The 23,924-nt window shown below is 35.4% G+C and overlaps 1 protein-coding gene across 1 annotated transcript in view; it reads left to right on the forward strand.

Moving 5' to 3' along the window:
* Window positions 1-10,666: 10,666 nt before the first annotated feature.
* The window catches only part of LOC145785961 (sushi, von Willebrand factor type A, EGF and pentraxin domain-containing protein 1-like), a 59,217-nt gene continuing 45,959 nt past the window's right edge, over window positions 10,667-23,924 (forward strand). Inside the window, exons 1-8 of the mRNA XM_082597654.1 lie at window positions 10,667-11,237; window positions 12,024-12,099; window positions 12,809-12,999; window positions 15,491-15,646; window positions 17,125-17,326; window positions 21,494-21,645; window positions 22,295-22,421; window positions 23,270-23,388. Of these exons, the coding sequence (XP_082453780.1) occupies window positions 10,667-11,237; window positions 12,024-12,099; window positions 12,809-12,999; window positions 15,491-15,646; window positions 17,125-17,326; window positions 21,494-21,645; window positions 22,295-22,421; window positions 23,270-23,388 (1,594 nt within the window). The remainder of the gene's footprint in view (window positions 11,238-12,023; window positions 12,100-12,808; window positions 13,000-15,490; window positions 15,647-17,124; window positions 17,327-21,493; window positions 21,646-22,294; window positions 22,422-23,269; window positions 23,389-23,924) is intronic.

Here is a 23,924-nt window from a genome sequence, read left to right on the forward strand (position 1 = left end):
CCTGCAAAGCCATGTTTCATATCTTAGGCAGACTAATGTGAAAATGATTGTGGTTTCCACTGTGTCGCGTTGACAAACGAGGCAATCCTTAAGCGTGTGAGGTTTGTGGGTGAGCTGTCAGGATTTAGATGTTAAAGAAGCACGCTTGCTGACACGACTTGTCGTCCTTACAAGAACATACCATGTAAAACGAGCAAGTTGAAATGTAAATAAAATTTATTTATTTTTTCAACCATAGCGTGTTGTTTTATAGGAAGCACAGAAATTTTAGTTAAATTTGTTTCTTGAAAATTTTATAGATTTGAAGTCTATTGATCGTAAATTAAAAACAGCAGTACTGGTTCAAAAATTGAGTCCTGTGGGACCCCAGTTGAATTTTTTGTTGGTTTGTATTTATGCCACTGTGAAATGTTCTTGATTACTATAATGCCAAAACGTGGCCGTGCAAGGCTGATAACGTTAAGTTGTATGGTAACCTCTTCATAACTTTGTTTTTTTTCTGAATCAGCCGAACTCAATTTCACGAGCGTGAAAATTTTTACACCCACTTAAGTGCTTAGATTTTGGATTCCACTTTAAACAACAAGGCGATCGTTAACCAATAACGATGTTGAAATTGCTAAAAAATCGCCAGCGCGGTATAGAAAACTATCCATCGAGACAAGTACGAAAAGAAAGAGGTAGAAGTGATTACAAAAGAAGCGGTTTCATTAAATTTGAAAAAAACTTGCTACAGTGAGTTCTCAGTTACAAAGACCCATGAGAAAGATTTCAAAGTCAGGATAAGTTTTTTCAAATTTGTTGCAGATAATTCTGTTTGTCAACGATTTGAAACAAAGTGGTTAATTCGGAAGAAAATTTCTTGAAAGGTCTGTTTGAGTTTCAATGGTATGTTTGCAATTCCAGATTAATTACATTTGTATTGCCTTGGTGACAATGACTGTAAATATTTGATGCTTTTTGCGTACACATACCCACTTTAGGTGCCCTTTTGATGCGGATGATGCTGTATTTGAAGAAATAGGCAAACGATGCCACATGAAAAACTTACACATTGGGTTCCATTCAAAAGCTTGAAACTGAAGACATTAAATTTTGCTTAACCTTTTCCCTGTGATTATTGGCAAGTTGAAAGCTATTTTCACGCATCAAATACCGATGTAAAAGTACTTAATTTTTTTTACAAACTTTTACAGCAGCGGTTTTTATGTTTGATTTTAGACGAGGAAACTAAACGTTTTACAAAACAAGCTGAAAGAAATTTTGTATTAGCGCAATCGCTTTCGTAAGTTTGCTATTTTGTAACGCCGCCTTGTAATAAGTACTTACATTCTGTTTGATATTTAAATGTTTTTTGGTAGCTTTGATTTCAAAATAAATATAAAAACTTTGCTACAAACTAAACTCTCATTATGTCAATAAATTAGTCACCACATTTCTAGTTAAGATTTTGATGCTCTGTAGATGTAGAAGTAGATTGATTGTAGACGTGTTTCTGCGACGACTGTCATGTCTAGAAAGAGACGTTTTGTTTATTTTAAAGCTTCCACTGAATGATTTCAAGTTGACAAAAGGCGAGCTGCTGGTAAAACATTCAAAATTGAATACGGCCAGAGTGCACCTTCGTAAGTTCGAAGCAAAAAATCAACACAGTGAAATCAAACTTGGTATGATTTACTGCCAATAGACCAAAGTGCGTTGTGAATTTATAAATACAAACTTAGTTTATACTGAAAGATTGAAATTCACATATCCCTGAAATTTAAACTGCAGTATTCAGTTTGCTGTGAATGAGCAGCTCTGTATGATTTGTTTTGTTTAAGAAAACTTAAATAAATGTTTGTTTTGTAAACACAGACAGTTTTGTAAACCTAAGAAAAGTCTCTTTGATTAGATTCAATTTTCTTTTCCAAACGCAGATTATTCTTTTTTATTGAACATAGATAAATATTTTATAAGAAATAAATATGTTTATTGAAGGCAGATAAAGCTAAACGATTTGTGAATGAATTTCAGTTGGTTTTCTTTCTTTTTCATTTAGTAAGATGTAGATAAGTGGTCATTAACAAAGTTAAAATTGTGCTACCATGAATGTGATACAAAATCAATTCTACACTGTATCAAACAGAAAAACAAACAAAGTGGTTTTTGGCACTTTTATACTTGCACCATAAAAAGCAAAATACTTGTTTTATATTCAGAGAGTTTTTTTTAAACTTATGCCTGATGGTTAAAGATTTAAATACAGCGGAGGTGAAAAAAAATCTTTTTGACCAACTTCAAACTTCTCATTAGGCGTGCTGCCAAGTTACGTCCTTTCTGTGACAGTGGAACTAGTGATAGTAAGCAGGAGCAGTGTTGAGGGGATAGCAAAAAGGCTAACGGCTCAACGCATTGGACAGCACAGGCAATCGCGGATTAGATCAAAGTATTTGAAAAATATGGATTTTCCTACAGTTCATCTGCGCATGATGCGCATGAACAGAAGTTTTTGAGTTAATCTTGTCACATAAAAAGTTTTTTTGCTTTTTCGTGTTGCACAATGTACCGTACTGAAATATTGCATGTAGTAGCTGATACTTTACTTTAGGACACGCTTTTTGTCGTATCCAGGCTTATATCCAGTGGTTGAAGATTTAAATTAAGTGGACGGGAAGGCAAAGAAGCCAATCTTCGTGTCCACCTTCAGGCATGCCTTTAAGTGTTTTGCCAAAGACCCATTGCTTGTGAGCGGTGACGAACCGGCGCCCTATCGATTGCGGTTCCACGTCTCTCACCTTTCGGCTATGCAGCCGAAGAGGACGCGCTAATGACGAAATATAAATCAAATAAAACAACCGAGAAGTCACAACTCACGACCTACTGAAACTTTGATAGCAGGCAGTGGGATGGCATCACAGTTTTCATTGTTTTACGTTTTGCATTCAGGTTTGGGTTGGTAGGGAATCTGACACCAGTCGGCGTAAACTGATTAGAATATCAAAGCACATGGTTTACATTTAGTGAAAATAGTTAAAATTAAATCTTTACAAAGATACTGATAATTTTGGTGAAATTTTAGCGATCATTTGCGCCCGATAATTCATCAAGAAACCGTATAATGGTTCGGGGATTAAAATTACTGCTTTTCTTTGCATCGGTGCATGCAGTTTTTGCAATTGAAGATATTTTGGTGCCAAAAGTCAGCAGTGTTGGAATTTCGTCCAGCCGTTCTGAAGTTTTAGAAAGAACCAAACGCCAAAGCAGGGGTAAGTAATCTATGTCCATTTTTTGAGAATTTCAATACAAATTTATGTTACAGTGATGTAAATTAATTTGACTGCCCAAGCTGGTATTTAACATGCGGTATATGGTGAGCCAAATATGTGTGACCACTAAAGCCTGTAATCCAGTTATAGAGATAAGTTTTCTCTGCGTGAATTTCTCTTTAGCAGACTTTATTAACAATGCCCTCACAGATATAATCGAAGGAATTTGCACAAAAATGCTTACACCAAGCGCCAGTCTGCCATCCGACACGCTTTTAGCCATTGCAGTACCTGCCACACCCTGTCGTCTTCCGTTAGCAAACTTTGCCTTATTTTTACTATTAGTTTTTTATATCCAAGAACTTTATAAATTATAAATTGGACGATGCAATCTGTCCCTATTGTATTTTGCTACCGCATACGCAGCAAATTATCACCTTTTACAGAAATGTGTTTTCTTTTTTAGTCAAACGGTTTGCCTTGCTACAAACAGTAGCATGTGTGCAACCATACCGACAATAGTAGGCCTACATTAGATTTAGAAATGTCACGGACGGATGCTTGGTATGACGTTAATGACAAGAAAAAAAAAAAACTATCTAGCAAAAATGAATTAAAATTGAAAAGGTCATCTTTTCCTTCACCAAAGTTTTATCTGTGGAAGGTTTGTCTCAACAGCAAAGAAGAATAATAGCCTACAGTACAAACTAAATATTACGTAACTATCAAAAAGGAGTCCAAAATGAAAGTCCTATCTGAGTACCGTTATTGAGCCAATTTATGGAATGTTATAGTACTTGTAGTGATGAATCAAGTAGAACTTTCCATCCACAACAGGATGTGTCAAGAAGGTTTAAACACCTGCTAGCGGTTTTCAATAACACACCTTGAGATACATATTGATTTTTCAATCAAGATTAAGCAATAATAATTTAGATGCGCGAGACTGCTTTTGCATTGATTGGCATCTTTCACTTGCTTGCTTGTGATTTCCAAGTAATTGACATGTCAAAAATACCTTAATTTTTTTGTTGTGCTTGTCTATCTACCGCACCGACTCGGATAAATCTGGTTTGAAAAGCTTTTTGTTTTACATCATTTTCAAGCCTATGCTTATATTCGTTTGCCGCTCGCAACCTTGTTCGAAGCACAATTATGGCTTTAGAAACTCGCCACTTTGGGCCACCATGATTTAGCTGAAATATACAAACCGGATGGCGAAATCCACAGTTGCCTACTGTTTACAAATTCTAACACATTGGCTCACCTGCAATTAAACGTAAAAACTATTTTTCAAGTAATTGCAGAATTTGTGATGAACAGTGCGATCAAAGAAACACTTAACAAGGAAGTTTTTACTATTATCTAATTAAAACTTTGAATCTCCTGTCAACGCTATTTCTGATGTTGACAGGTGACACAATGACACATATGTCAATGCTGCATAAAAATCAATGAATAACAATGCGGCATCAAAATCATCAATGCAAGGAATTGTATTTGAATAAGAATTTTGTCATGTTCATGAGAAGTCTAAACAAGCTGCGGAGATTTTAAGATTGCTAGTGATGCTACCTATTTGATGTGAAAATGTGAACGATACACGTAAATGTCTAATTATACTTGTCTTGTGATATTGTGGTGCAAGTGTGAAGAACAAACCACACTAAGCTTGGCTTTAATCAACAAGATAAACAACTAATTAATTATGTGTGTTCTTTTGAAAGATAAATCGCAGTTAGCAACCACCATGTGAAAGATTAACTTCAAACTTTTATAAAAGATTTTGAGAAATGTAACTATGCTTTGGATTTAAATTCCTTTGTGACAGTTGTAGTCTTAACACGTCAAATCAATCATTTATCACGTTGAATAAATGTTTGAAGTTATGTTAAAGGAAAATATGAATAGGCTTATTACTTTGTTTGGTCCTTAGACTTGACATAGCTTCAGTAGTTAACCAAATCCTTCGAGAAACTTCTCATTAGCAGCAAACTAATTTGATTACGTTGGCTTAGTAGTGCTGGTTGATGCATGATGAATCTGTAAGTAGTTAAAAATAACATCGCGTACTTATGAGATGTCTCGCAACCCACCGGAATGTTAATTCCTTGGATGCGCTTTTTTGGTCGTTGCTGCATCCACTGTATTTTGCATCCGGCTTGACCAGCCTTTCCAGCCAGTAAATCAATGCTTTTTACATTGATAAAAAGTTGAATTAATGTAAAAAAGGACCTATTTGCTGGCTTGGTTGAGATGTCAAACGCTGTAATGATAAGTTTGAGCAGTTTTTAAACAAGGTTGTGGGGTAGAACTAAAATGCCCGACTTGGACTCCAGGGCTGGTTGTGATTGAACAGTGAACAGTGTGATGAACACACACGGTAACATTGAATTGTTTCGCAATTGAACTAATTGTCTGAAAGGGAGTTTCTATGATAGAGGCTACACAAATGTGCCGTATAAGCATAAACATACATACAAGCTTGTGTTTCAAACACAAGCTTGCCATTACCAAAGGCAGAACTAATGAAAATAGATTTCTCGTCCAACAGTTTTTCAAAAAGCGGTTTCTCTGTAGATCTTGCTCATCGTTGCCAGTTGCTCCCACGCTCAGACCACATAATTCGATTACAATATGTGGCTACTCACTTGAGAAATGTTGCGTGTCGAATTTCTAAATGCAGCAAAACCAACTACAGAAAACTAAGCCGCTTGAAAAGTGGAAAAATAACGTCTTAAAATGATCTAACAACAAGCTCTGCACACATTATGAAAAAATTAACACCTCTTTGATAAAACTGAAAACGCTACACTTAAACCTAATCGGTCCACGGTTGCAGCTCAGAGTTCAGTATACTTGATAAACCCGTCTATTCAGTGGCGGATCAAGGAGGGGGAGGGGGGCGATCGCCCCTCTAAAACACAGAAAAGTAACTTTATTCAACGTGTATTGGCAAGATTGGGTTAATGTAAACCTACATGTTATTGCGTTTTGTTGAGTTCTTCCTCCCCCAACGCTACTTGCTAGATACGCCCTTGCATCTACTTATTAGTAGAGTGAAACAAATCAGTTATCCTTATATTAACGTTGGCACGTCGTTGAAATATTTGCCATACAATACAAAAACCATTTTCTTTCAGCAACACTGTCGTGACTGAAGTTCGTTTAAACTGATGTTAAATGTTCTAGTTGGAAACATGAATCGTTGGTTTAACGTCAATTAATCGTCCATTTCGATGACATAAACTTCAAACTGTCAACCTGGTCACGGGCCTACATCAGTGGTTCAAACCCCGTACAAGGCATGAAAACTGCAAGGATTAAGTTTTAGCAAACGATTTCTCATTTCAAAAAGGAGCGTTTTCTCAATGAAGTGAAATGATAAAATTTTTGTTCAACATCAATGTCTAATCACAAATGAACTCAACTGATTTTTATCTTAATTATTGGAGGCCACCTACATATTGTGTGAAATGTAGTTCATGGAACATTGCACAACGAAGAAATGTGCTTTGCAAAGTTTTTGTGCCGAAATATCAATGCGAAAGTGTTGCCCCGGTCTACCTCGCGATACGATTTCTTGGTTTTTATTTTATTTTTTATTGGCAACTTGAACTTTAAGCATGTCATTTTGTTTATAATCAAAATAAAAAAGCTGTTTTACATTTATCTTTTTATCTTAATTAAATTAAAATATTAAATTTATCGTGGCTCACATGTCACTCAGCTATGTAATCGTAATTCACCATATCTATGGAACAGCTTGCCACGACTCCCTCGAATTATTGTGATAACATCAGTCTCCTACCTATGACAATTTATTTGCAGTTTTAATTTTTCGTCATTCGATTATAGTGAAATTATATTTAATTTTAAGCTTGGTTTTCACGACAGTTATGCCTAAAAAATCGGAATTCTTGTTTGAGTTCAGCCTAGAGAAAAAATAGAAAATATACTTTCACACACTTGAATGGTATCAAACCGTACATGGGCTTTTGTTTCATTGATAAAGCTTAAGTTTGGAATTAACCTGCGCTATGCCCAGCCCCATAGTAGTTTCTGAATGGCACATGCTTCTACAGCTGTATGTACTGTACAGTGTTTAGAAAACATATCCTTTCCTTGTATTTCTTTACAAAGGCTTGTATAAATATTAGCTTGATGTTCTGTGGAAAAATTTAAATATTGACTCAATGAGATATAGTAGAATGAGTTTTATGTCATATTATAATTAAAAGTCATCGAGACCAGTGACTTGCTTCTTCATATTTTGTCACAAACGCTTGTTATGGATGCCTTCAATTATTATTTTCAAATAAGCAATGATGGAAAAGTTGTAAGGAGATTGCGTTAGTTTCACTAAAACCCAAGTAAACGTCTATCTAAGTAATGAAATAGACCAGGTACCTCTCAACCTTTGTTCTGGTCCTCGGTTCATTGAGGGTGAAAAGCTATACAAGGATCCTTCATTTAAGATACAACCGAACGATTAAACATCATAAGTAACTAACACAACAAATAACAATAAACACAAATAACACTTTTCTTATTGAAATTCACTGCATTTGAGATCTGTTGTATTTCTGCATTCTGCCTCGCAGCAATTCTTTACAATGAAACTGTTATCAATAAAATCTGTGAAATCATTATGGAATCTCGAAAATGGCTGCACAATGATCACTCGGTACATGTGTTAGCCTGCATACATACAGTATATGCATACAAAGGTGCACGAAGTATGGCCTTTCATAGTAGACTTGTCTAGTGTGCATGTTTAATTATAGGTTTGGTTTATACAATAGGTACAACTTCAAAAGTTAAGTACAGGTGTAGGTCATTGTATACATTTCAAATATTTAGATAGCATCATAGCGCTGAACTGAAAATTGTTTCATTGTCTCTTCGTTCGAAATATTTTACGATCTACCACAAACAAATACTAGGCTATACTATTAACTGTTAAATTGAACCTGCTTCCAATGCAAGTTTAACTGTTAAATTGAACCTGCTTCCAGTGCAAGTTTATTGTGTAGCCTATGTAAGACAAGCGTCAGTATTGAGAAATGTTGTATTCGGGTTTAAAATTGAACTTGTAATACAAACGTTGCTTATTGGTAATAAAACACACATTTGAATTGCAATTTGCTTATATTGAGAGTGAAAAATGTGATATTTTTCTATAGCGATGATAGTAGTGAGCACTTTTCAACTCTCTTCGAGCTTACTCGTAAAGTTGGGCCACTGTCTAGGCTGCTTCAACTGAGTTATGTTTTGACCACTCTAAGCCAGACTAGTAGCCTACGGATCCAAGATTTTTAGGATCCTGATCCGATTCGGGTTTTGCTTTTTGAGATCCGGATCCGGCAATTCTAAATAACTCTGATGCAGATCCAAAACTCTAAATTAATTTTGCTTCTGAATGTTCATTAAAAAGTATCTATAAAAGAAGAAGAAGTAACATTACTGTTGCTGCCTGCTGAATTTCTCGCACTTACAATCCCTAATAATTTTGTAGGTTCAATGCTTTTTTTCTTTTTTCAAAGGGAAGTGATGAAACCATTTTCCTGTCACAAAAACTCCCAATGGTAAACCGCACATTGCCGTGGTATGTAATAGTGGTTATGTTTGCAGAAGGTTTACAAAACACTGTCAGCAGTAACTGACCAAAAGTTATTTTACACACAGCAATGTAAAATGACTCTCCAAGTTCATCAATCAATACCTATACGTTTCTTATACAGTTGTTGTTGATACAACCATAAGCCTAGTATACATTTGTCCTCAAGCATGGCTTGTGAACCGTGGCCAAATGGACTTGGTCGTTTGCCAAGGCTCAAGTAGACAAACCCAACACATATACAAGTTTGCTTTGTATTGTTCTCAGACCAATGACCGTGACATCCTTCAATGCAAGAATGACATTATTCTGGCTACGATTAAACGTCACTTTTGATGGCAACTTTGTGGCACGCATGCATGTTATGTGCAAGATCAACAGTAGACATTGTTACATAACTTGCAATTTTAACATGTTTTTGCTCCAAGATATTGTGTGAAACGTTTCAAAGACTTGTATAACTACAAGAGTTTGACTAAGACTAACAGTACATCGCAAAGAAAAGTTAAACAATTTTCTCATGTTTATTGGTTTTTGATCCGAATTTTGATCCGAAGATAACTGAAGATTTCCGGATGAATGTTGAATGGACTGGCACTAGCCACTAATAGATAACAATCGCTTAATAATTTCGTGAAGGATACAGCTTTATGACGGTCATGGGGTTTGCGAATGGATTCGATTTCAAGTAGGAATGTTAAAAAGCAGCTTTAAGACACAATTACTTTAGTTTTAAGTTTAAATAGAAGTTTTTAAAGTAGAGATTGAATTTTAGTTTAATAATACAAGGTTAAAACATATTGAGTTTAGATCATAATTTCACACTTTTACTCCGCAAAAATGATTGCAAGCATTTTGGAATTACAAAATACTGCTGTGCAAAGAAGAAAAGAGTTTAGTTTCATAATCGAGTCAACAACTTATGTTGTTACCAACACCAGGTTTTATAATGGTACTTCTTGACAGGAACGTACCTTTAAACATACACAATATATTATTGTTTATACAACAAAGTACTGTAAGTGTCTACAGACTCTACATTCTTGTTGAAGATGATTTATGTTTTTGAACTGTAAACAGTCAGAAGTTACTGATAACTATAAACAAAAAAGTGACGTTGTTAAAACGATTGATGGTGCAATATACTTCGATTTGGCTGCGCACCAACAAATGTATTAACAATTTGGTTAAGGTGTCAACCACTACTTGGCAAGACAAAGAAGTCTCTTCACTTAGGGCTCGAATTAGTCCTCAGCGAAGCGGAAGCCAACACAGAATGCAGACGACGACCTAGAAGCTATTTTGTGTTTAATTATTGTCCGACGACGTTGATTTGACAGAAAGATGTTAAAGTTTTCTTCTGCTGGTTACGATTGACCGACTATTATTTGCTCAAGATAAATTGATAAACATACTCCAGCTGTTCTTTCAAGACCACTTAACAGAAAAATTGTCTTAACATGCCAAGTTAAACTGGTTTAGAGTATTCATTCTCATTGTTTGACTATGGTTGAACGCCTCAAATTTTAAAAGCAATTGCATTTTAATTGGTGGTCTTGTATGTCATTTTTTGCAGTAAATTTACATTGTATAAGCAGTATCACACAATAAGTTATTGCCCGTATGTATTGTCCATCCGAGAAACTGTATTATCTCTAGCAAGGAACGTGACAGTTAAATTTGATACAAAGCGACTTTTTCAGCTTCTTCAGTGACATCAAACGACAATTCAAATTGGAATTCTAGATTGCACAGCATTTTTGGAGAAGGCATTTTCAAACCTGCAGGATACTCAAAGATGTCTGCTGATACCAACGCAGATGAACCAGCCGCTACTGTCGGAAATGCAAGATCTTTTAGTTTGTCTAGCAACCGTCGAACGGCGCAACTGCAGATCAATTCTATTTACAGACAAACAGCAACAAAAACTGAAAGAAAAAGAAAAAATCATGGAAAAAGACAAAATATTTCACACTTATTCTTATCATGGCCTCCTCCTAGAAACATTAAATTCGATCTTTTACCTGGTGATTTGGTTCGAGCCAGCTGGATTGCTCCATCTCAAAAAGTGTTTATTTATAAAATTGTATATGGACTTTTAAAGGCACAAAATTATTCTTCATTAGATGAAAAGATAACTCTAGGAAGATTTCGAAATGCCGGATATGTTAATGGAACATTTTGGTCCAAACGACATCACTTAGTTAACTTTAAGAAAGTGTTTGTTTATGGAAATCAAACTGAAGCAAAGTTGAAAGTATTGGAACCAGGAATGCGCCTTGATGTGCGCATTCAAGCTGTATATGATGCCAACAACAAAAGCGTGTGGTCATCCAACGTAATTGAAACAAGCTTTCAAGGAATCCAAGGTTGATCTTCATCAAAAACTAATCTCATTCATGCACATTTTTAAATCCTCTTTTTATCATTATTGATTTTTACAACATCATGAGACATTTGATTTACTGCAGAAAAAAAGCTACACTGTTACAACTTATCACACTTTATTTTCATAGCACTGCCCCGGTTAATATCGGACTTGATAAGAGGAATCTCTATAGAGTCATTAACTCATCATGGTAGAGTAGAATGTCCAGAATCATGCAATACGTTTTACGGCAATTCAACAAATTTCCCTTTTATGCTTTTTAGGTTTTGATGATTTACTATGTCGAAATACGTTAATAGCGTATTGAAAAGAATGACGAATCTTTGCCTGTCATTTAATAGCCTCATACTTCACTTATTACTTGACATATCCATCTTGAAATTGTGCAGTTGTTAAAGTCATACTAAGAAGTCTTGAATCATTTAATCTTTTTTCATTTATTTTTGGCTTCTTGTTCAGTAGTTTTGATAGTATGGTGGCTATCTACAGCTTGACATCATGCCATATATTGGTTAAAAATACATTGAAGAGAATAGTTTAGTTTTGTGTATGCTGCTTGTGGCATTATTCGAAAGTAGTTTTAAATCAGGTTCTAATGATTTACATTATTTCAATGTCAATTTGGTTACATACATAACGCACGTCATCAAAACATTATCAAATCATCATAATGTAGTTTAAAAGACGTTATCATTCAGAAGATGCAAATGCTACTTTATATAAGTTTTTTAATCTTAATGATATCAATATTTTGATTTTATTTCAGGCCCTTCTTTACCGAAAAACTTAAAAATTACCAAAGTGAAGCCAACAAGCTTTCTAGCACGTTGGGTGCCTGCCAGGTCAGTAGATAATACGATAATTTGTGTAAAAATTGAAAAGAAAAACAAAAAAAAACGATTAAATCCATTTATTTATTACAATCGTGTCTGAAAAAAAAGGAAAATAAAACATATCTAAATGTGCCTACAACAAGTCTGTGATTGACTATCACCTTGGGAGATATTTGTTTCAGCATGGAGTGGTAGTTTTAAACTGGAGTCCATACTCCCCAGGGAGTAAACAGAAAGGTTTTTGGAATCCACTAAGCTGTGTTTTCATTGTATGTAAATATGATCTACCTCTTTTCATATTCTGACTCCTCTTTCCATCATACTTTTCTACCTTTTGCTCTTTTTTTTAACCACACACCTAATTCCCTCCATCATAAATCTAACTTTGCAAGTAGTATTGTTTTCCCAATCAGTAGCACGTTCGTCTTTGCTGTTAGGATCCTGTATTTTTTACCACTTTATTGAGTATTTTCACACTTATAATCGTTCCTCCGAACTTTCAATCATCGTCTGCAAACTTCACCGCTTTCACATGTCTTTCATCAATTTTGTTAGTTGTCAGTTTTTGTCGTTCAAGGCTTTTGTCACCATAGCTTCTGCACACACAAAATTTTTAACCAAATTGACAAAACGGTGTAGAACACAGTGAAGGCCGGGAATCACTGATAAAAAGGTGACGTTCTGACTTGTTGCTTAAAACTATCATTTTCTCTCACAGTGGAATCACAGCCACTCATTTCAAGATTCAAGAAGTTAATGGCGAATACAGCCAAGAAGCAAATTTAAGGCCGAAAACGAAGCAAGTTAAACTCACTGATCTAAAGCCTGGAGCGGAGTACAGAGTTTTAGTTAGGTCTGTTAGAGGGAGGCTATCTAGTGGGTCCTTGCTTGCATCTGTGACACTTCCAGGTAAGTTGTTACTTTGAATTGTTTTTCTGATATTTTTAACTTTGACTCCATTCAATCAAGGAAGACGTATATCAAAATTTGTACGCAAATTAAAGTTCTAAAGTGGAAATGTCAAAATGTCCATCACTATGAGTTATGAGAGTAACTTTTATAATGATTAGAAAATGCTGCAGTTTGTTTTGTGATCGCCAAATCGTTTGTGGATATGTTATTAACTGCACTTACTTAATGTCCATCAAAAAAACATGGATAACCTTTTGCAAATGGTGACGGTAATCAGATTTTGTCTAAACAATGCTAAAGTATTAGCCTAGATAAGTATATGTCTTAAAAGATTGGCGGTCGGGTGTCTTTTGTCAGATTATCTGTCTTCACATTGCTTTTTATTGTAATCGCCCAACGCAAACACCAATCATATATGGACGGTCAAGGCAGTGTCAGAAAGTGAAAGGTTATTTCTGGTCTAGACCTGTTTAAATTGCAAAGTATGAGTATTTTGAATTATGTCAAAACCTTGGCTATTTTTCTTTGCACAGATGTTACACATTGGTTCTTAATTTTTTGTAGTTGAGATAGACTCCTTTTGTTTTCTTAAAATAGACACTGACCACTGATAGTTCAGGGATATATCCCTGTGATAGTTTCACAGTGGCGTAGCTAGGGGAGGCGGACCCCCCCGGGCGGCACGTCTGGGGGCGGCACTTTCATACTACGATTTTTGATTTTGATTATAATCTGATAAAAAAACGCATTTCATTTTCACATGCTTTTTCTTGAAGGGGCGGCAAAATCTGAATCCGCCCGGGCGGCACATTCCGGCACATTCCCTACCTACGCCACTGTAGTTTCAAAAAGAATGGTGCCAAAAATCACGGTAGTGGTTTTTCACAAGAGTTTGTTGATGACACCCGGTTTTGCAATCAAGAAATCTACATTTTCTTGATTACGTAATTACTAAAAAAGTAACGATATTTCACATTTAACGCTATCCATTTAGAAAACCTTTACATCAGGGAAACATATTTCTGTAAAATTTATGTCAGCTTTAGATTAATCTTTTGTAAATTATTAATTATCAAACGTTGTAGAAGAGATCTTGCTGTTGCAGTATGTGAGCTGTAGATCTGTTGGAAACACTGCTGTCTTACAGTCCCTTTATTTGTAGTGTTTTTTCAACATATTGAATTCAAGCAAAAGTTGGGCTTTGTAATTGCTATACACATAACCACATTCTTTATGTTTGTTGATCATACTCAGACAGCAAAATCCGTCATATCTACATGTCTGTACACGTCTGCAGATGTTCAATCAATGTGCAAATGACGGATTTTTCTGACTGGGTATCTTACATTTCCATCCAGTTTGGTGCTGCTCTTTGCATTTTTTATCTTCTTGCGATCTGTGTTTCTGCCAACTGAGCAAGGAGCTTTGCATCCATTCTCAATAACCGCATTTTTACCGCGTTCTTCATCTGAGGTTAAAAGGAGATAGGTTGAATCAAAATCCGAACGTAATTTGCATTATCGCGTAAATGGCCATATAATTATAAGAATAAATTTTATCCTTGTTGACTTTGTAACCAATCTCTTGCTTTATCTTGTAATAATTCCATGCGTATAATCTTAAGCTTCAATAGAGACTAAATACCTGCCCATTTAGCATGCAAACCAACAAATAATGGCATTAGCAAATGTCATCCCTCAAACATGTCAATCATTTGCAAAGGGTCTCGCTTAGTTTTTGGCTACACTTTTATTAGTTTTGCTTCTTCAGGTATCGTTTTAAATCGGATTAAAATTATCAGCCAGCTAATTGTGGATTTCGTTGAAGCAGTTGTTTGGTCTATTGATAGATCTTGCCCATCACCTTCAGTTTAGTTGCATTTTTGACTTGGCACTTCGTGAAATAACTGACAAAATTATTTCGTAGCCCACTAAGTCATTTACCAACCTCTGCAGTGCAACATTAATGCTATTGAAAGAAACATAACTGCTAATTTTTATGTCAGTCAACGTAAACGAAATTTATAGTAATCAATGTTTGTTTCAAGTAGCGACCTATGAATTAGCTAAATTAGCATAAAATGACCGTGTCAATGAGGTTATGACCTGACATTTTTTATTTGAAGCCACTACTTAACCGGCAATCAATACTTATATACAGTACATTGATTGCTGGCCTGGTTACAACAAAATGCTAAAGTTTCTTTGAAATGAGAACAAGTTTGCAATATCTCAGTCTATAGACATTAATTTAAAATCAATATTTTTAATTACTTTTGTCGGTTTGCTCATGTCGACCCATGCTTGTAAGTTTCTTCAGTATACGATTGGACTCGCTTAATTATGAATTCTCGGTTGTAAGTTACTGGATACTGGAGAGTTTTAAGGATTCAAAACTGATACTGATAGTAGTAAAAGCCAATGCAATGTTTGTGATAACTTGAATCCAAAAACGTAATGTGTAGCTTAATCTTGTTCGTCATCATCAGTTGTGGACCAAACGAGTTCTCAAGTTCAACGTGTGTTGGAAGCGGGATCAAATAGAGAAGGCTCTTCTACATCCGGGACCCAACCGGAAGCTGACTTACCGAACGAAAACGATCTCAACCCCCAACAGGGGTCCCATAGTGGACGTTCTCCCCAAAGTAAGTTAATCTTTTACTTTAAGCAGAATTTGTTTATTATTTGAGCTAACATGTTTGTACAGTATGCAAACAATGTCATTCAGAAATTCTTCAATCAAACTAAAAGTAGGCTAAGTTATGCTTGATCTTTATTCAAATGTGAAACCCTCGGAAACTATGTTAGATATTGTATATTATTTACTGATGTATATTTATCATAGGATACTTTATGTCGAGAGTAAACGGGCCTTATTATCTCCTCTCTTTTAGTTTAGTCTGTACAGCTTTTAATCTACTGCAAATAAACATTCGCATTCGTAACGTAGAAGATTAATCAAAACCAAATGTCTATAACTATATTGATTGTTTTCTAGCTACAAAAGATTAAGTTACCTTTATGGCTTGCTCAATCTAAATACTAGACTATAATAATTTCAGACAACCACGTTCAGACATATTTACAAAGGTTTCATTATTCTAAATATTTTCGACAAATGTTAATAAGCAAACAAATCCACAAGACTTCAATTAATGCTGTGTTGATAATTTTTTACCTAAATATCATTCTTTGCATTTGGATTTTTACAAACTTAGGAGACCTTCATTATCGTCATCACTTTCAGCCTGTGGTAGTTCATTGCTGAACGAGCCACTTCCACCTTTTCTTGTAAATCTCGTCGATTGCTTGTTTTATATACCAGTTTATTGTTTCTCGTTTCTCCATCTCATTTTTGGCTTTCCTAAGAGAACTTACTCATTGATAAACAAACTTACGTAATGGAATGTAAAAAACAACTTAACATTGTATTTGTTATGAGTTGTGATCTTACACACCCCGTTTCGTTTGGTCATAAGTTCAGGTTCGAATATCGTTTTAAGCTCGAAACTCAAAAAATAGTGAGTCTTTCAATATTTTTTAAAGAAAACATATGTCAACTACAACAAAATAAATCCAAAATATTCTTCCTTTTTTAATCCAAACCACAGACAAAAAGCTTTTTTATTGGCGTTTCGTATTTGGTGGTTACATCACAGATGGGCTTTTGTTTCAGGCTCAAACCTTTCAACAAATTCAAGTAGCTTTAAGATATTTTTCTGCTTTTTAAAAACAAAAATCAAAATTTTATAGGTCGTCTCAATAATAAAAATTAAACAAGTTGATTTTGTTGATTTCTTTTTACCAAAATGCACAAAGCAAAGATTGAAAACCTTCGCCATATTTCTTCCTTTGATAAATTTATGTCACTTATCTAATGCAGATTTTGAAGATTTGGTTTGTCAACAGTGGAATCAACATATCTAAGTTGTTCGACTAGTTTCTTTTTAAAGCCCCTTTAATTTTGTTAAAGTAACAGCTGCACATATAGCAACAGGTCAACAAAGTAACGACTGATCAACACTGGGATTAAACTCGCGTTTTTAGCACAGTTAACAAGTGTAATAGGTAACCACTATTATCTCACCATCCAATGAAAAAAAGAACTTATTAATTTTTTTAGATTTCACTGAAGGAAGAAACTACATCCAAGACTGCAAGAAGTCTCAGAAGACCGATCTTGTCATCTTGACCGATGGATCTTGGAGTGTAGGTCCTCAAAACTACGAAAAGATGCAGGAGTTTCTAATTAGTTTAGTGGAAGCTTTTACCATTAGCCCTTCTCACGTTTTGGTTGGACTTGCCCAGTATTCTGACGATACAAGGTAACAACCCCCATTCTATCTATATAATAGACCAAGAATGAAAAACAAAATTGCCTTCAGGAAATCATACAGGGAAATCGTTGAAGTAGATTTAGTGCTATACCAACTAGCCTATCAAATTAACCATTTTTCCTTGATTTATCGTCCGAATTGAATTAACATAAATGAGACAGAATTTTGTAGGCTTGGGTGCAGTATCTTGTAGTTTTCTTTTATTAGAACGTGGATAGTAGATGCAATTGTGTGTAGGCTATGAAAAATCAACAAAAAATAAAATTCACAATTGCAATGGTTTTGCTTTAAGTCAATGTTTAAGCTATTATGAAATCGTGATACTATTATACTCACAAAGGTACAAATCAAAATATTGCATACAATCGAATATCAAGCATTTCACTATTTAGTCATGATACATTTATTGAACAAACTGGAAAGATGAATATTTTATCATAGACTATGTAGAATACGTTTTTGCCTAAAAGTTTTTAGTGGTCAATGACCACACTTTTGGTCTAACTGTAGAAGTGTTTAAAAGTGTTCTGCGTTATTTATTGATGAAACTTGGTCTGTTGCTCTCGGAAACCATAGACAGACAACCTTTTTTTAGCTGATGATTTAATGCTAGAAAGTTTAATTTTACATAACTTTAAAGTCAAATGCTTTACAAGAATTGTATAATTGGCAACGTAATATCAACGTAAGAACCCTTGTATGCCACAACTCAGGTCGTCTTCGGGACGGTTTCCTTGTGATTTGGCATAGATTAGCATTCTTGTATTGTTTAAACCCTACCACCAGGAACCAGAATTAGTTCAAACCTGTCATGGTTTTTTAAAGTGAAAATATTTGAAATATTTGTTCTGCCGACTTTACAACACTTGCAGCCTTTTTTTTCTTTTATGGGTGCAACCGCGCAACAAATTGAAAAATAAACTGGGAACTAATACAGAGTTATATTTTATTCCGAGGTTTGCGATCTTTTTGATTTCCGTATTAAGTCTCTCTACAATATTTCTCAAAATAAAGTCTTGGTTTTTTGATAAAACTTATCATTCATTATTATCTAAAGATTTGTTAAATAAGTTTCTATCGCAAACTTTATTATACAGTGGTTGTTGTAATATCACGTAACCCGCCCTATTCTAACATTTTTCAAAAGCTGTTTTGGTCTTTTACTAATCCTTGACATTAATTGGATTAACTGAGGCTCAATTTTTTAGTTTTATGTCACGTATAAAAGTAACAAGCTTTGACCCAACTGAAAGTTTGTACTGGAAGAGAACGTTCAAACAAAAGGGACTGATAATTCCATGTCTGGCAAAAATGCCGCGTTTTGGCTCAAAATATGAGTAATCTGAAAAGCGTACAGTATATGTCATGTTGAATTAGCATTTGGCTTTTCGGGGATTCTTATTCTGCCCCTGTTAAAGAGGAGAATTAAAAGCTTTTGAAAGATTTGTTGGAATGATTTGTACGTTCTGGTGCGTGAAAGCGGTTTAAAAAACATGAGATGTGATGATGCGTGAAGTTTGTTGCGAAATCTTAGATTTTAATTATTATCCCCATGTCTGTTTTTACGGACGATCTGTTGGAATGCGATTTTGTAAACTCAGTACATTTGCTTGGTCTAACCGTATTACGTAACATTCTCAACCCTAAACTATTCTTTTTTGCATTGACAACTTCACTTTGTAAAAAAAAACAGCAAAAAACACAAGTGCTGTAAAAACATTTTGACTCCAATATTGTTAAATTATTCGTTACAAACGAATTTATAGAACTTTGGTAGAGAGTTCGCTTTGTTGCACCACAGACATACAAACCATAGTAATTTCAATGGGTTCATATATTTTATTTTTATCACACAAAGAAAATACAACATAAATAAACTAAACTTTCAAACGTTTTCGACACGTGCTTGTGTCCTCATCAGGAATTACAAATAAAATATGTTAAACCCAAATGAAAATATGTATGGCTTAGTTATTATGGAGTAGTTCATATTGTTATCCAGTTAAACGTATGATGCGTTTTTTTGCAATTATCCGGCAAACCTAAATTCTAAGATGTATGCCTATGACAGAAAAAAATCGTATATTGCAGTTGATGTGGTTCGTCCTGTGAACCCTTTTCACTAATAAATTTCCCTAAGGGTCTTCAACTAAGGGTAAATGTCATCTACCAAATGAGTAAATGCAGTAAAGCAAAAAATAAAGTGCAATTGATTGAGTTTCGCTTTTAGCAGCATGATCGTTGCTTACTTCACAAGGTAGATTTAAACGATCTGTCTCGACGCTCACGAACCCTCAGAAACGCCCTTCAAAATCCAAAAAAACCCGAACCTTGCCGGCTGCAAAACTGCCCACTACGGAACGATGACATATGTACCACCAAGAACTGTGTCTACAAGATCGCATGCAAGAAATGCAGGGAAAGCTACATAGACAGCACGATTCGACCACTCCACTCCCGCATCAAAGAACACCTCAGCTCAGACAAAAGTTCGGTCTTTAATCATCAACAACAGTGTCACACCGACTTTGAATTTACAATAATTGCCCGAGAAAATGACGCAGTAAAATTACGTTTCAAAGAGGCCATATTCATCAGCAGACAAAATCCTAAAATCAACAACCGTGCCGAAAGGGAAGAATCAACTGGGAAGAATCAACAACTACGTCATTTAATCTACTAATCAACTGAAAACAAATTTTGCAACATAAAACGCCTAACAACACAGAAACTCAACAACCAGCAGCCTCAAGCTAAACGAAAGAACCACACTAAAGAACCACTCACTGACTTCAACACCATTCATCATAGCACATGACTAGGGAACTGTGTTCCGAAAGCTAGCGCAACTTACTATTGCCACAGCAAACTCGCAGCATCAGGCTAAGACAGATCGTTTAAATCTACCTTGTGAAGTAAAAAATAAAGTACCTTACATGATCCGAATTCTGATCGAAAAATACCTGGTAGGGATAAATTTTTCTTTAAATTTTTAAAACAAAGGAGAAATGTTGAAAATCCATGCGCTACACCAAATGAAAGACTTTTTGCACGTTAATAGTTGACTACAGCAGGGTTTCCCAAACTTTTTTGGGCCACGGACCACTATTTGTGAATCTGTTTATTCGCGGACCCCCAATACAAAGGTAAAAATGAATAAAACGAATTTTGTTTATTCAAAAAACTGACAACATCAATGGAGCGGATGAGATTGCTTCTTATTGCATAACTCATCAATTCTCGGAGTTATTTGTGAAAGCCAAACTCGTAAGTCAGGGTCCACGGAAAGTCTGGACCTGTATTTTGTCTTCATGTTGGTAAGAGCTGAAAATGGTGTCTCACACATGTAGATCGTGGCAAAAGGAAATAAAATTTTAGTTGCCTTTTGCGATGGCAATGGGTATTCCTCCACAACACCCAACCAGAAAGATGCAATAGCTGTTTGATTGAAACTAAGCATTAAAGTTCGATTAGATGATAATTCTCGTCCTGGCAGATCAGTCGTTGCAACAACAAAAGGGTTTAAAATCCAGTCAAAATTCTCATATGTCTCTTTTATAAAATACTTCTTGAAATGTGTAGAAAGCAATTCCAAATGTTGTGTAACGTCAGAGAAAATCAACTCTGTATAAGAACTGCGGCAATTATCTTTGACAGGGTACATAGCCTACTGTACAACGTATATGTGTGACTTTTTAATTTCTTGTCATATCGCCACGGACTACCTGTGCAGTCGTCGCGGACCACCAATGGTCCGCGGACCACAGTTTGGGAAACCCTGGACTACAGAATAGAAAAGCGCAGAAGAGAACTGCCATCACATTCTAAACTTTAAATTTTGAATAGTTTTTTCCATTCAAAAATGCAGTCAAGTTAATCTTTGGAACCCCTGCACAACTTTTGATAACATCCAAACCTAAACCAGAAGTTGCTGTTGAAAAAAAATCAAAAGCCGCAGACGAAGTTCCGTTTCTAAAAGGGCCAAATCCTGTCATACAGATTCGCTAATTGAATAATACATCTTTCATTGTAGCATTATAGGCTACTTTGCAATTTATGTGGCTTTTGGTGCAATAATATATTTGTAATATGTCTGAGTTTTGCACTTGTGTGCCTCCAGGGAACTTTTATTGACAATCTTTTTTTTTTTTGCAGAACCGAATTTAATCTTAAAGATCACATAACCAAAGACGCGTTGATCCGTGCCATCCGAAACACTCCATATAAAGGCGGAAACACGGCTACTGGAAACGCTTTGGACTTCATTCGGAAGCGAATGTTTGTACCTTCCGCAGGGACTCGTTCAGGTATGTAATTTTGTGGCACTGTTTAAAACAAACATTAACCTGTCTTTTGCCGCTATATCTAGCGAATCTAATCAAAACAAGTAAAAATCTGCAACCTTTCCCTCCACTGGTTGAAAATACATCGGGAGGAATGTAGCCTTTAAAGCTCATGCAGATGGGATACCATCCCGTTGATCTTTAAATGACTCCCAGAGTGGTAGTATAGTGCTGTATGAACTACCATTTCTGAAGCAAAAATAACAGTAAGTATGCGATTGTTTGCAAGTGAGATACGTAAATGAAACAAAGTGCTTAAAGTCACATTTCAACAGTTATCTAAAGTCAGAGGTTAACTTCCTAAAATATTGGTGTTGGCTTTCTGCTAAGATTTCTCTTTGATCGCATAAGCTCACAAATATTTGCAAGACGGACCTGATTTGCAAAAGATCAGATAATTGCAATGTGCACTATAGTCTCTACGTACCAGATGTTTCTATAAATCTTTAACTAAACCTCATATTTACTGGATAAATGTCACACCTTCTGAGCATGAATCTTTTCAAAATCTTTATAATGTTACATGGAGAAGTCGACTTTCCTTTTTGTTTGGGACACTTTCATTACTTCTTGGGAATCAAAAAAGACATCTAAAAATCCATTATATTTTCAGACGTTCAAAAAACTGCACTTATAATTACGGATGGAGAATCTATATTGGATGATGTTTCAGCGCCAGCCCAAAGGCTTAGAAGCAGCGGAGTAGAAGTGTTTTCTATTGGCGTTGGGGGCGCTTTACGGTAACAATTTTTCTTTTAAAAACAGAATAAGGACTACAGTACATACTACCAGAATGATATAAAACATGCGTAGATAGTTATTTAAGGCACCGACAATGAGAATGTTTTCAACACACCAAGTGAAAACGCCGTAGTAGCTTGTTGGTTAGGCCACGTGAGCGACTTTGTGACCAAAAGCACAGTAGTAAGCTCATACAAAGATGGTTTGACTCTCAGGGTGTGCGCTTCAGCAGTGCACTTTAAGAACAGCTTTTTTTCAACGGCACCTAGCGGCTGGAATAATTCACAGGCAACAAACGAAAACTTCATTCTGTTGACTCATTAACTGGTCCTGCGTCAGTGGTTCAAAGCCTTTATTAGTATGTGAAACTGTCAGGATTAAGTCCTCAAAGGAACATTCTCAGCCTGAGGATAAAGGTTTCTACAATCAATCAAATGTTTATTTTAAGTTTAGCATGGCTGTAGTTTTAATCCTTATCACGGCCACTTTTTTATAAGCAAAACACATCAAACAATTGTAGCTTTTACAAAAACATAAAAAGGAGACAGAAGATAATCCATCGCAAATAACATTGGAAAAATTAAACCATCCAGTTTTAAGAAAAGTTAAAATTTGAAAATCATTTCTGCTTTCAAAATGTAAAATAGAGTTAATGTCACACTCATCAAACATAATTTTTGGGTTTTTATCTTGCATTTCAGCAATAGGTTCCACAAACTTTGCCCCACTTAGTCTTCCAATCAAAGCAAATGAGAAAACGGTTAGACAATTGTCTAAGTAGGCTAGCTTCTACAAATGCACATTGGCAGTAATCTGAATTCTTACAAAGCGAACACACTGTGTTTAGGTCTGAATTGGAGGACATGGCAACACCGCCTGTAGATGAACACGTATTCTCTGTCGAAAACTTTGATGACATTGATAATATAAAAGACGTTCTTCTTAAAGACGTTTGCAGACATATTGGTGAGATTTAATTTAAACAAGTAGGCAATTATAGTAGAATACAAATACATCTATCCACAGCAAACTAGTTATTAAACTTAAGCTTTACGCGCTCTACTCAAGATCAAGCGGAGCTAGTTTTGCTCTCTGAATGTCCGCTTGAGCAAGGCATATAAAGACTGCTCTCGGCTCAGCGACACCTAGTAGATGGAATAATTCTCCGGCAACAACGCTTCAACAACAATCGAAAACTTCACTCCTTCAATCTCTGTGACCGGGCCGCGAAATTTTTTTTCCCGCGAGATTTCTGTCTCATTTACATATTTTGGTAAAAGTTTGTATTAAAACCGTGTGAATGCAACATTTTCTCGTTGGCACGGTTGGTTCAGTGGTTCAGTGGAACGAGAGTTCGACACCCGTCAAAACCAAATTTTTTTTTTCTTTAAATTAATTTTTGCGGTGCACAAGAGCTTTTCAAAAAAAGTAGGGTTAGGGAAAACTTATATTTTACTATCATTGCAGAATTTCATTGGCAAATAGTTATTTCGCAATCTGAA

Source organism: Aplidium turbinatum, chromosome 16 (genome assembly GCF_918807975.1).
Source record: "Aplidium turbinatum chromosome 16, kaAplTurb1.1, whole genome shotgun sequence".
Classification (NCBI taxonomy): Eukaryota; Metazoa; Chordata; class Ascidiacea; order Aplousobranchia; family Polyclinidae; genus Aplidium; species Aplidium turbinatum.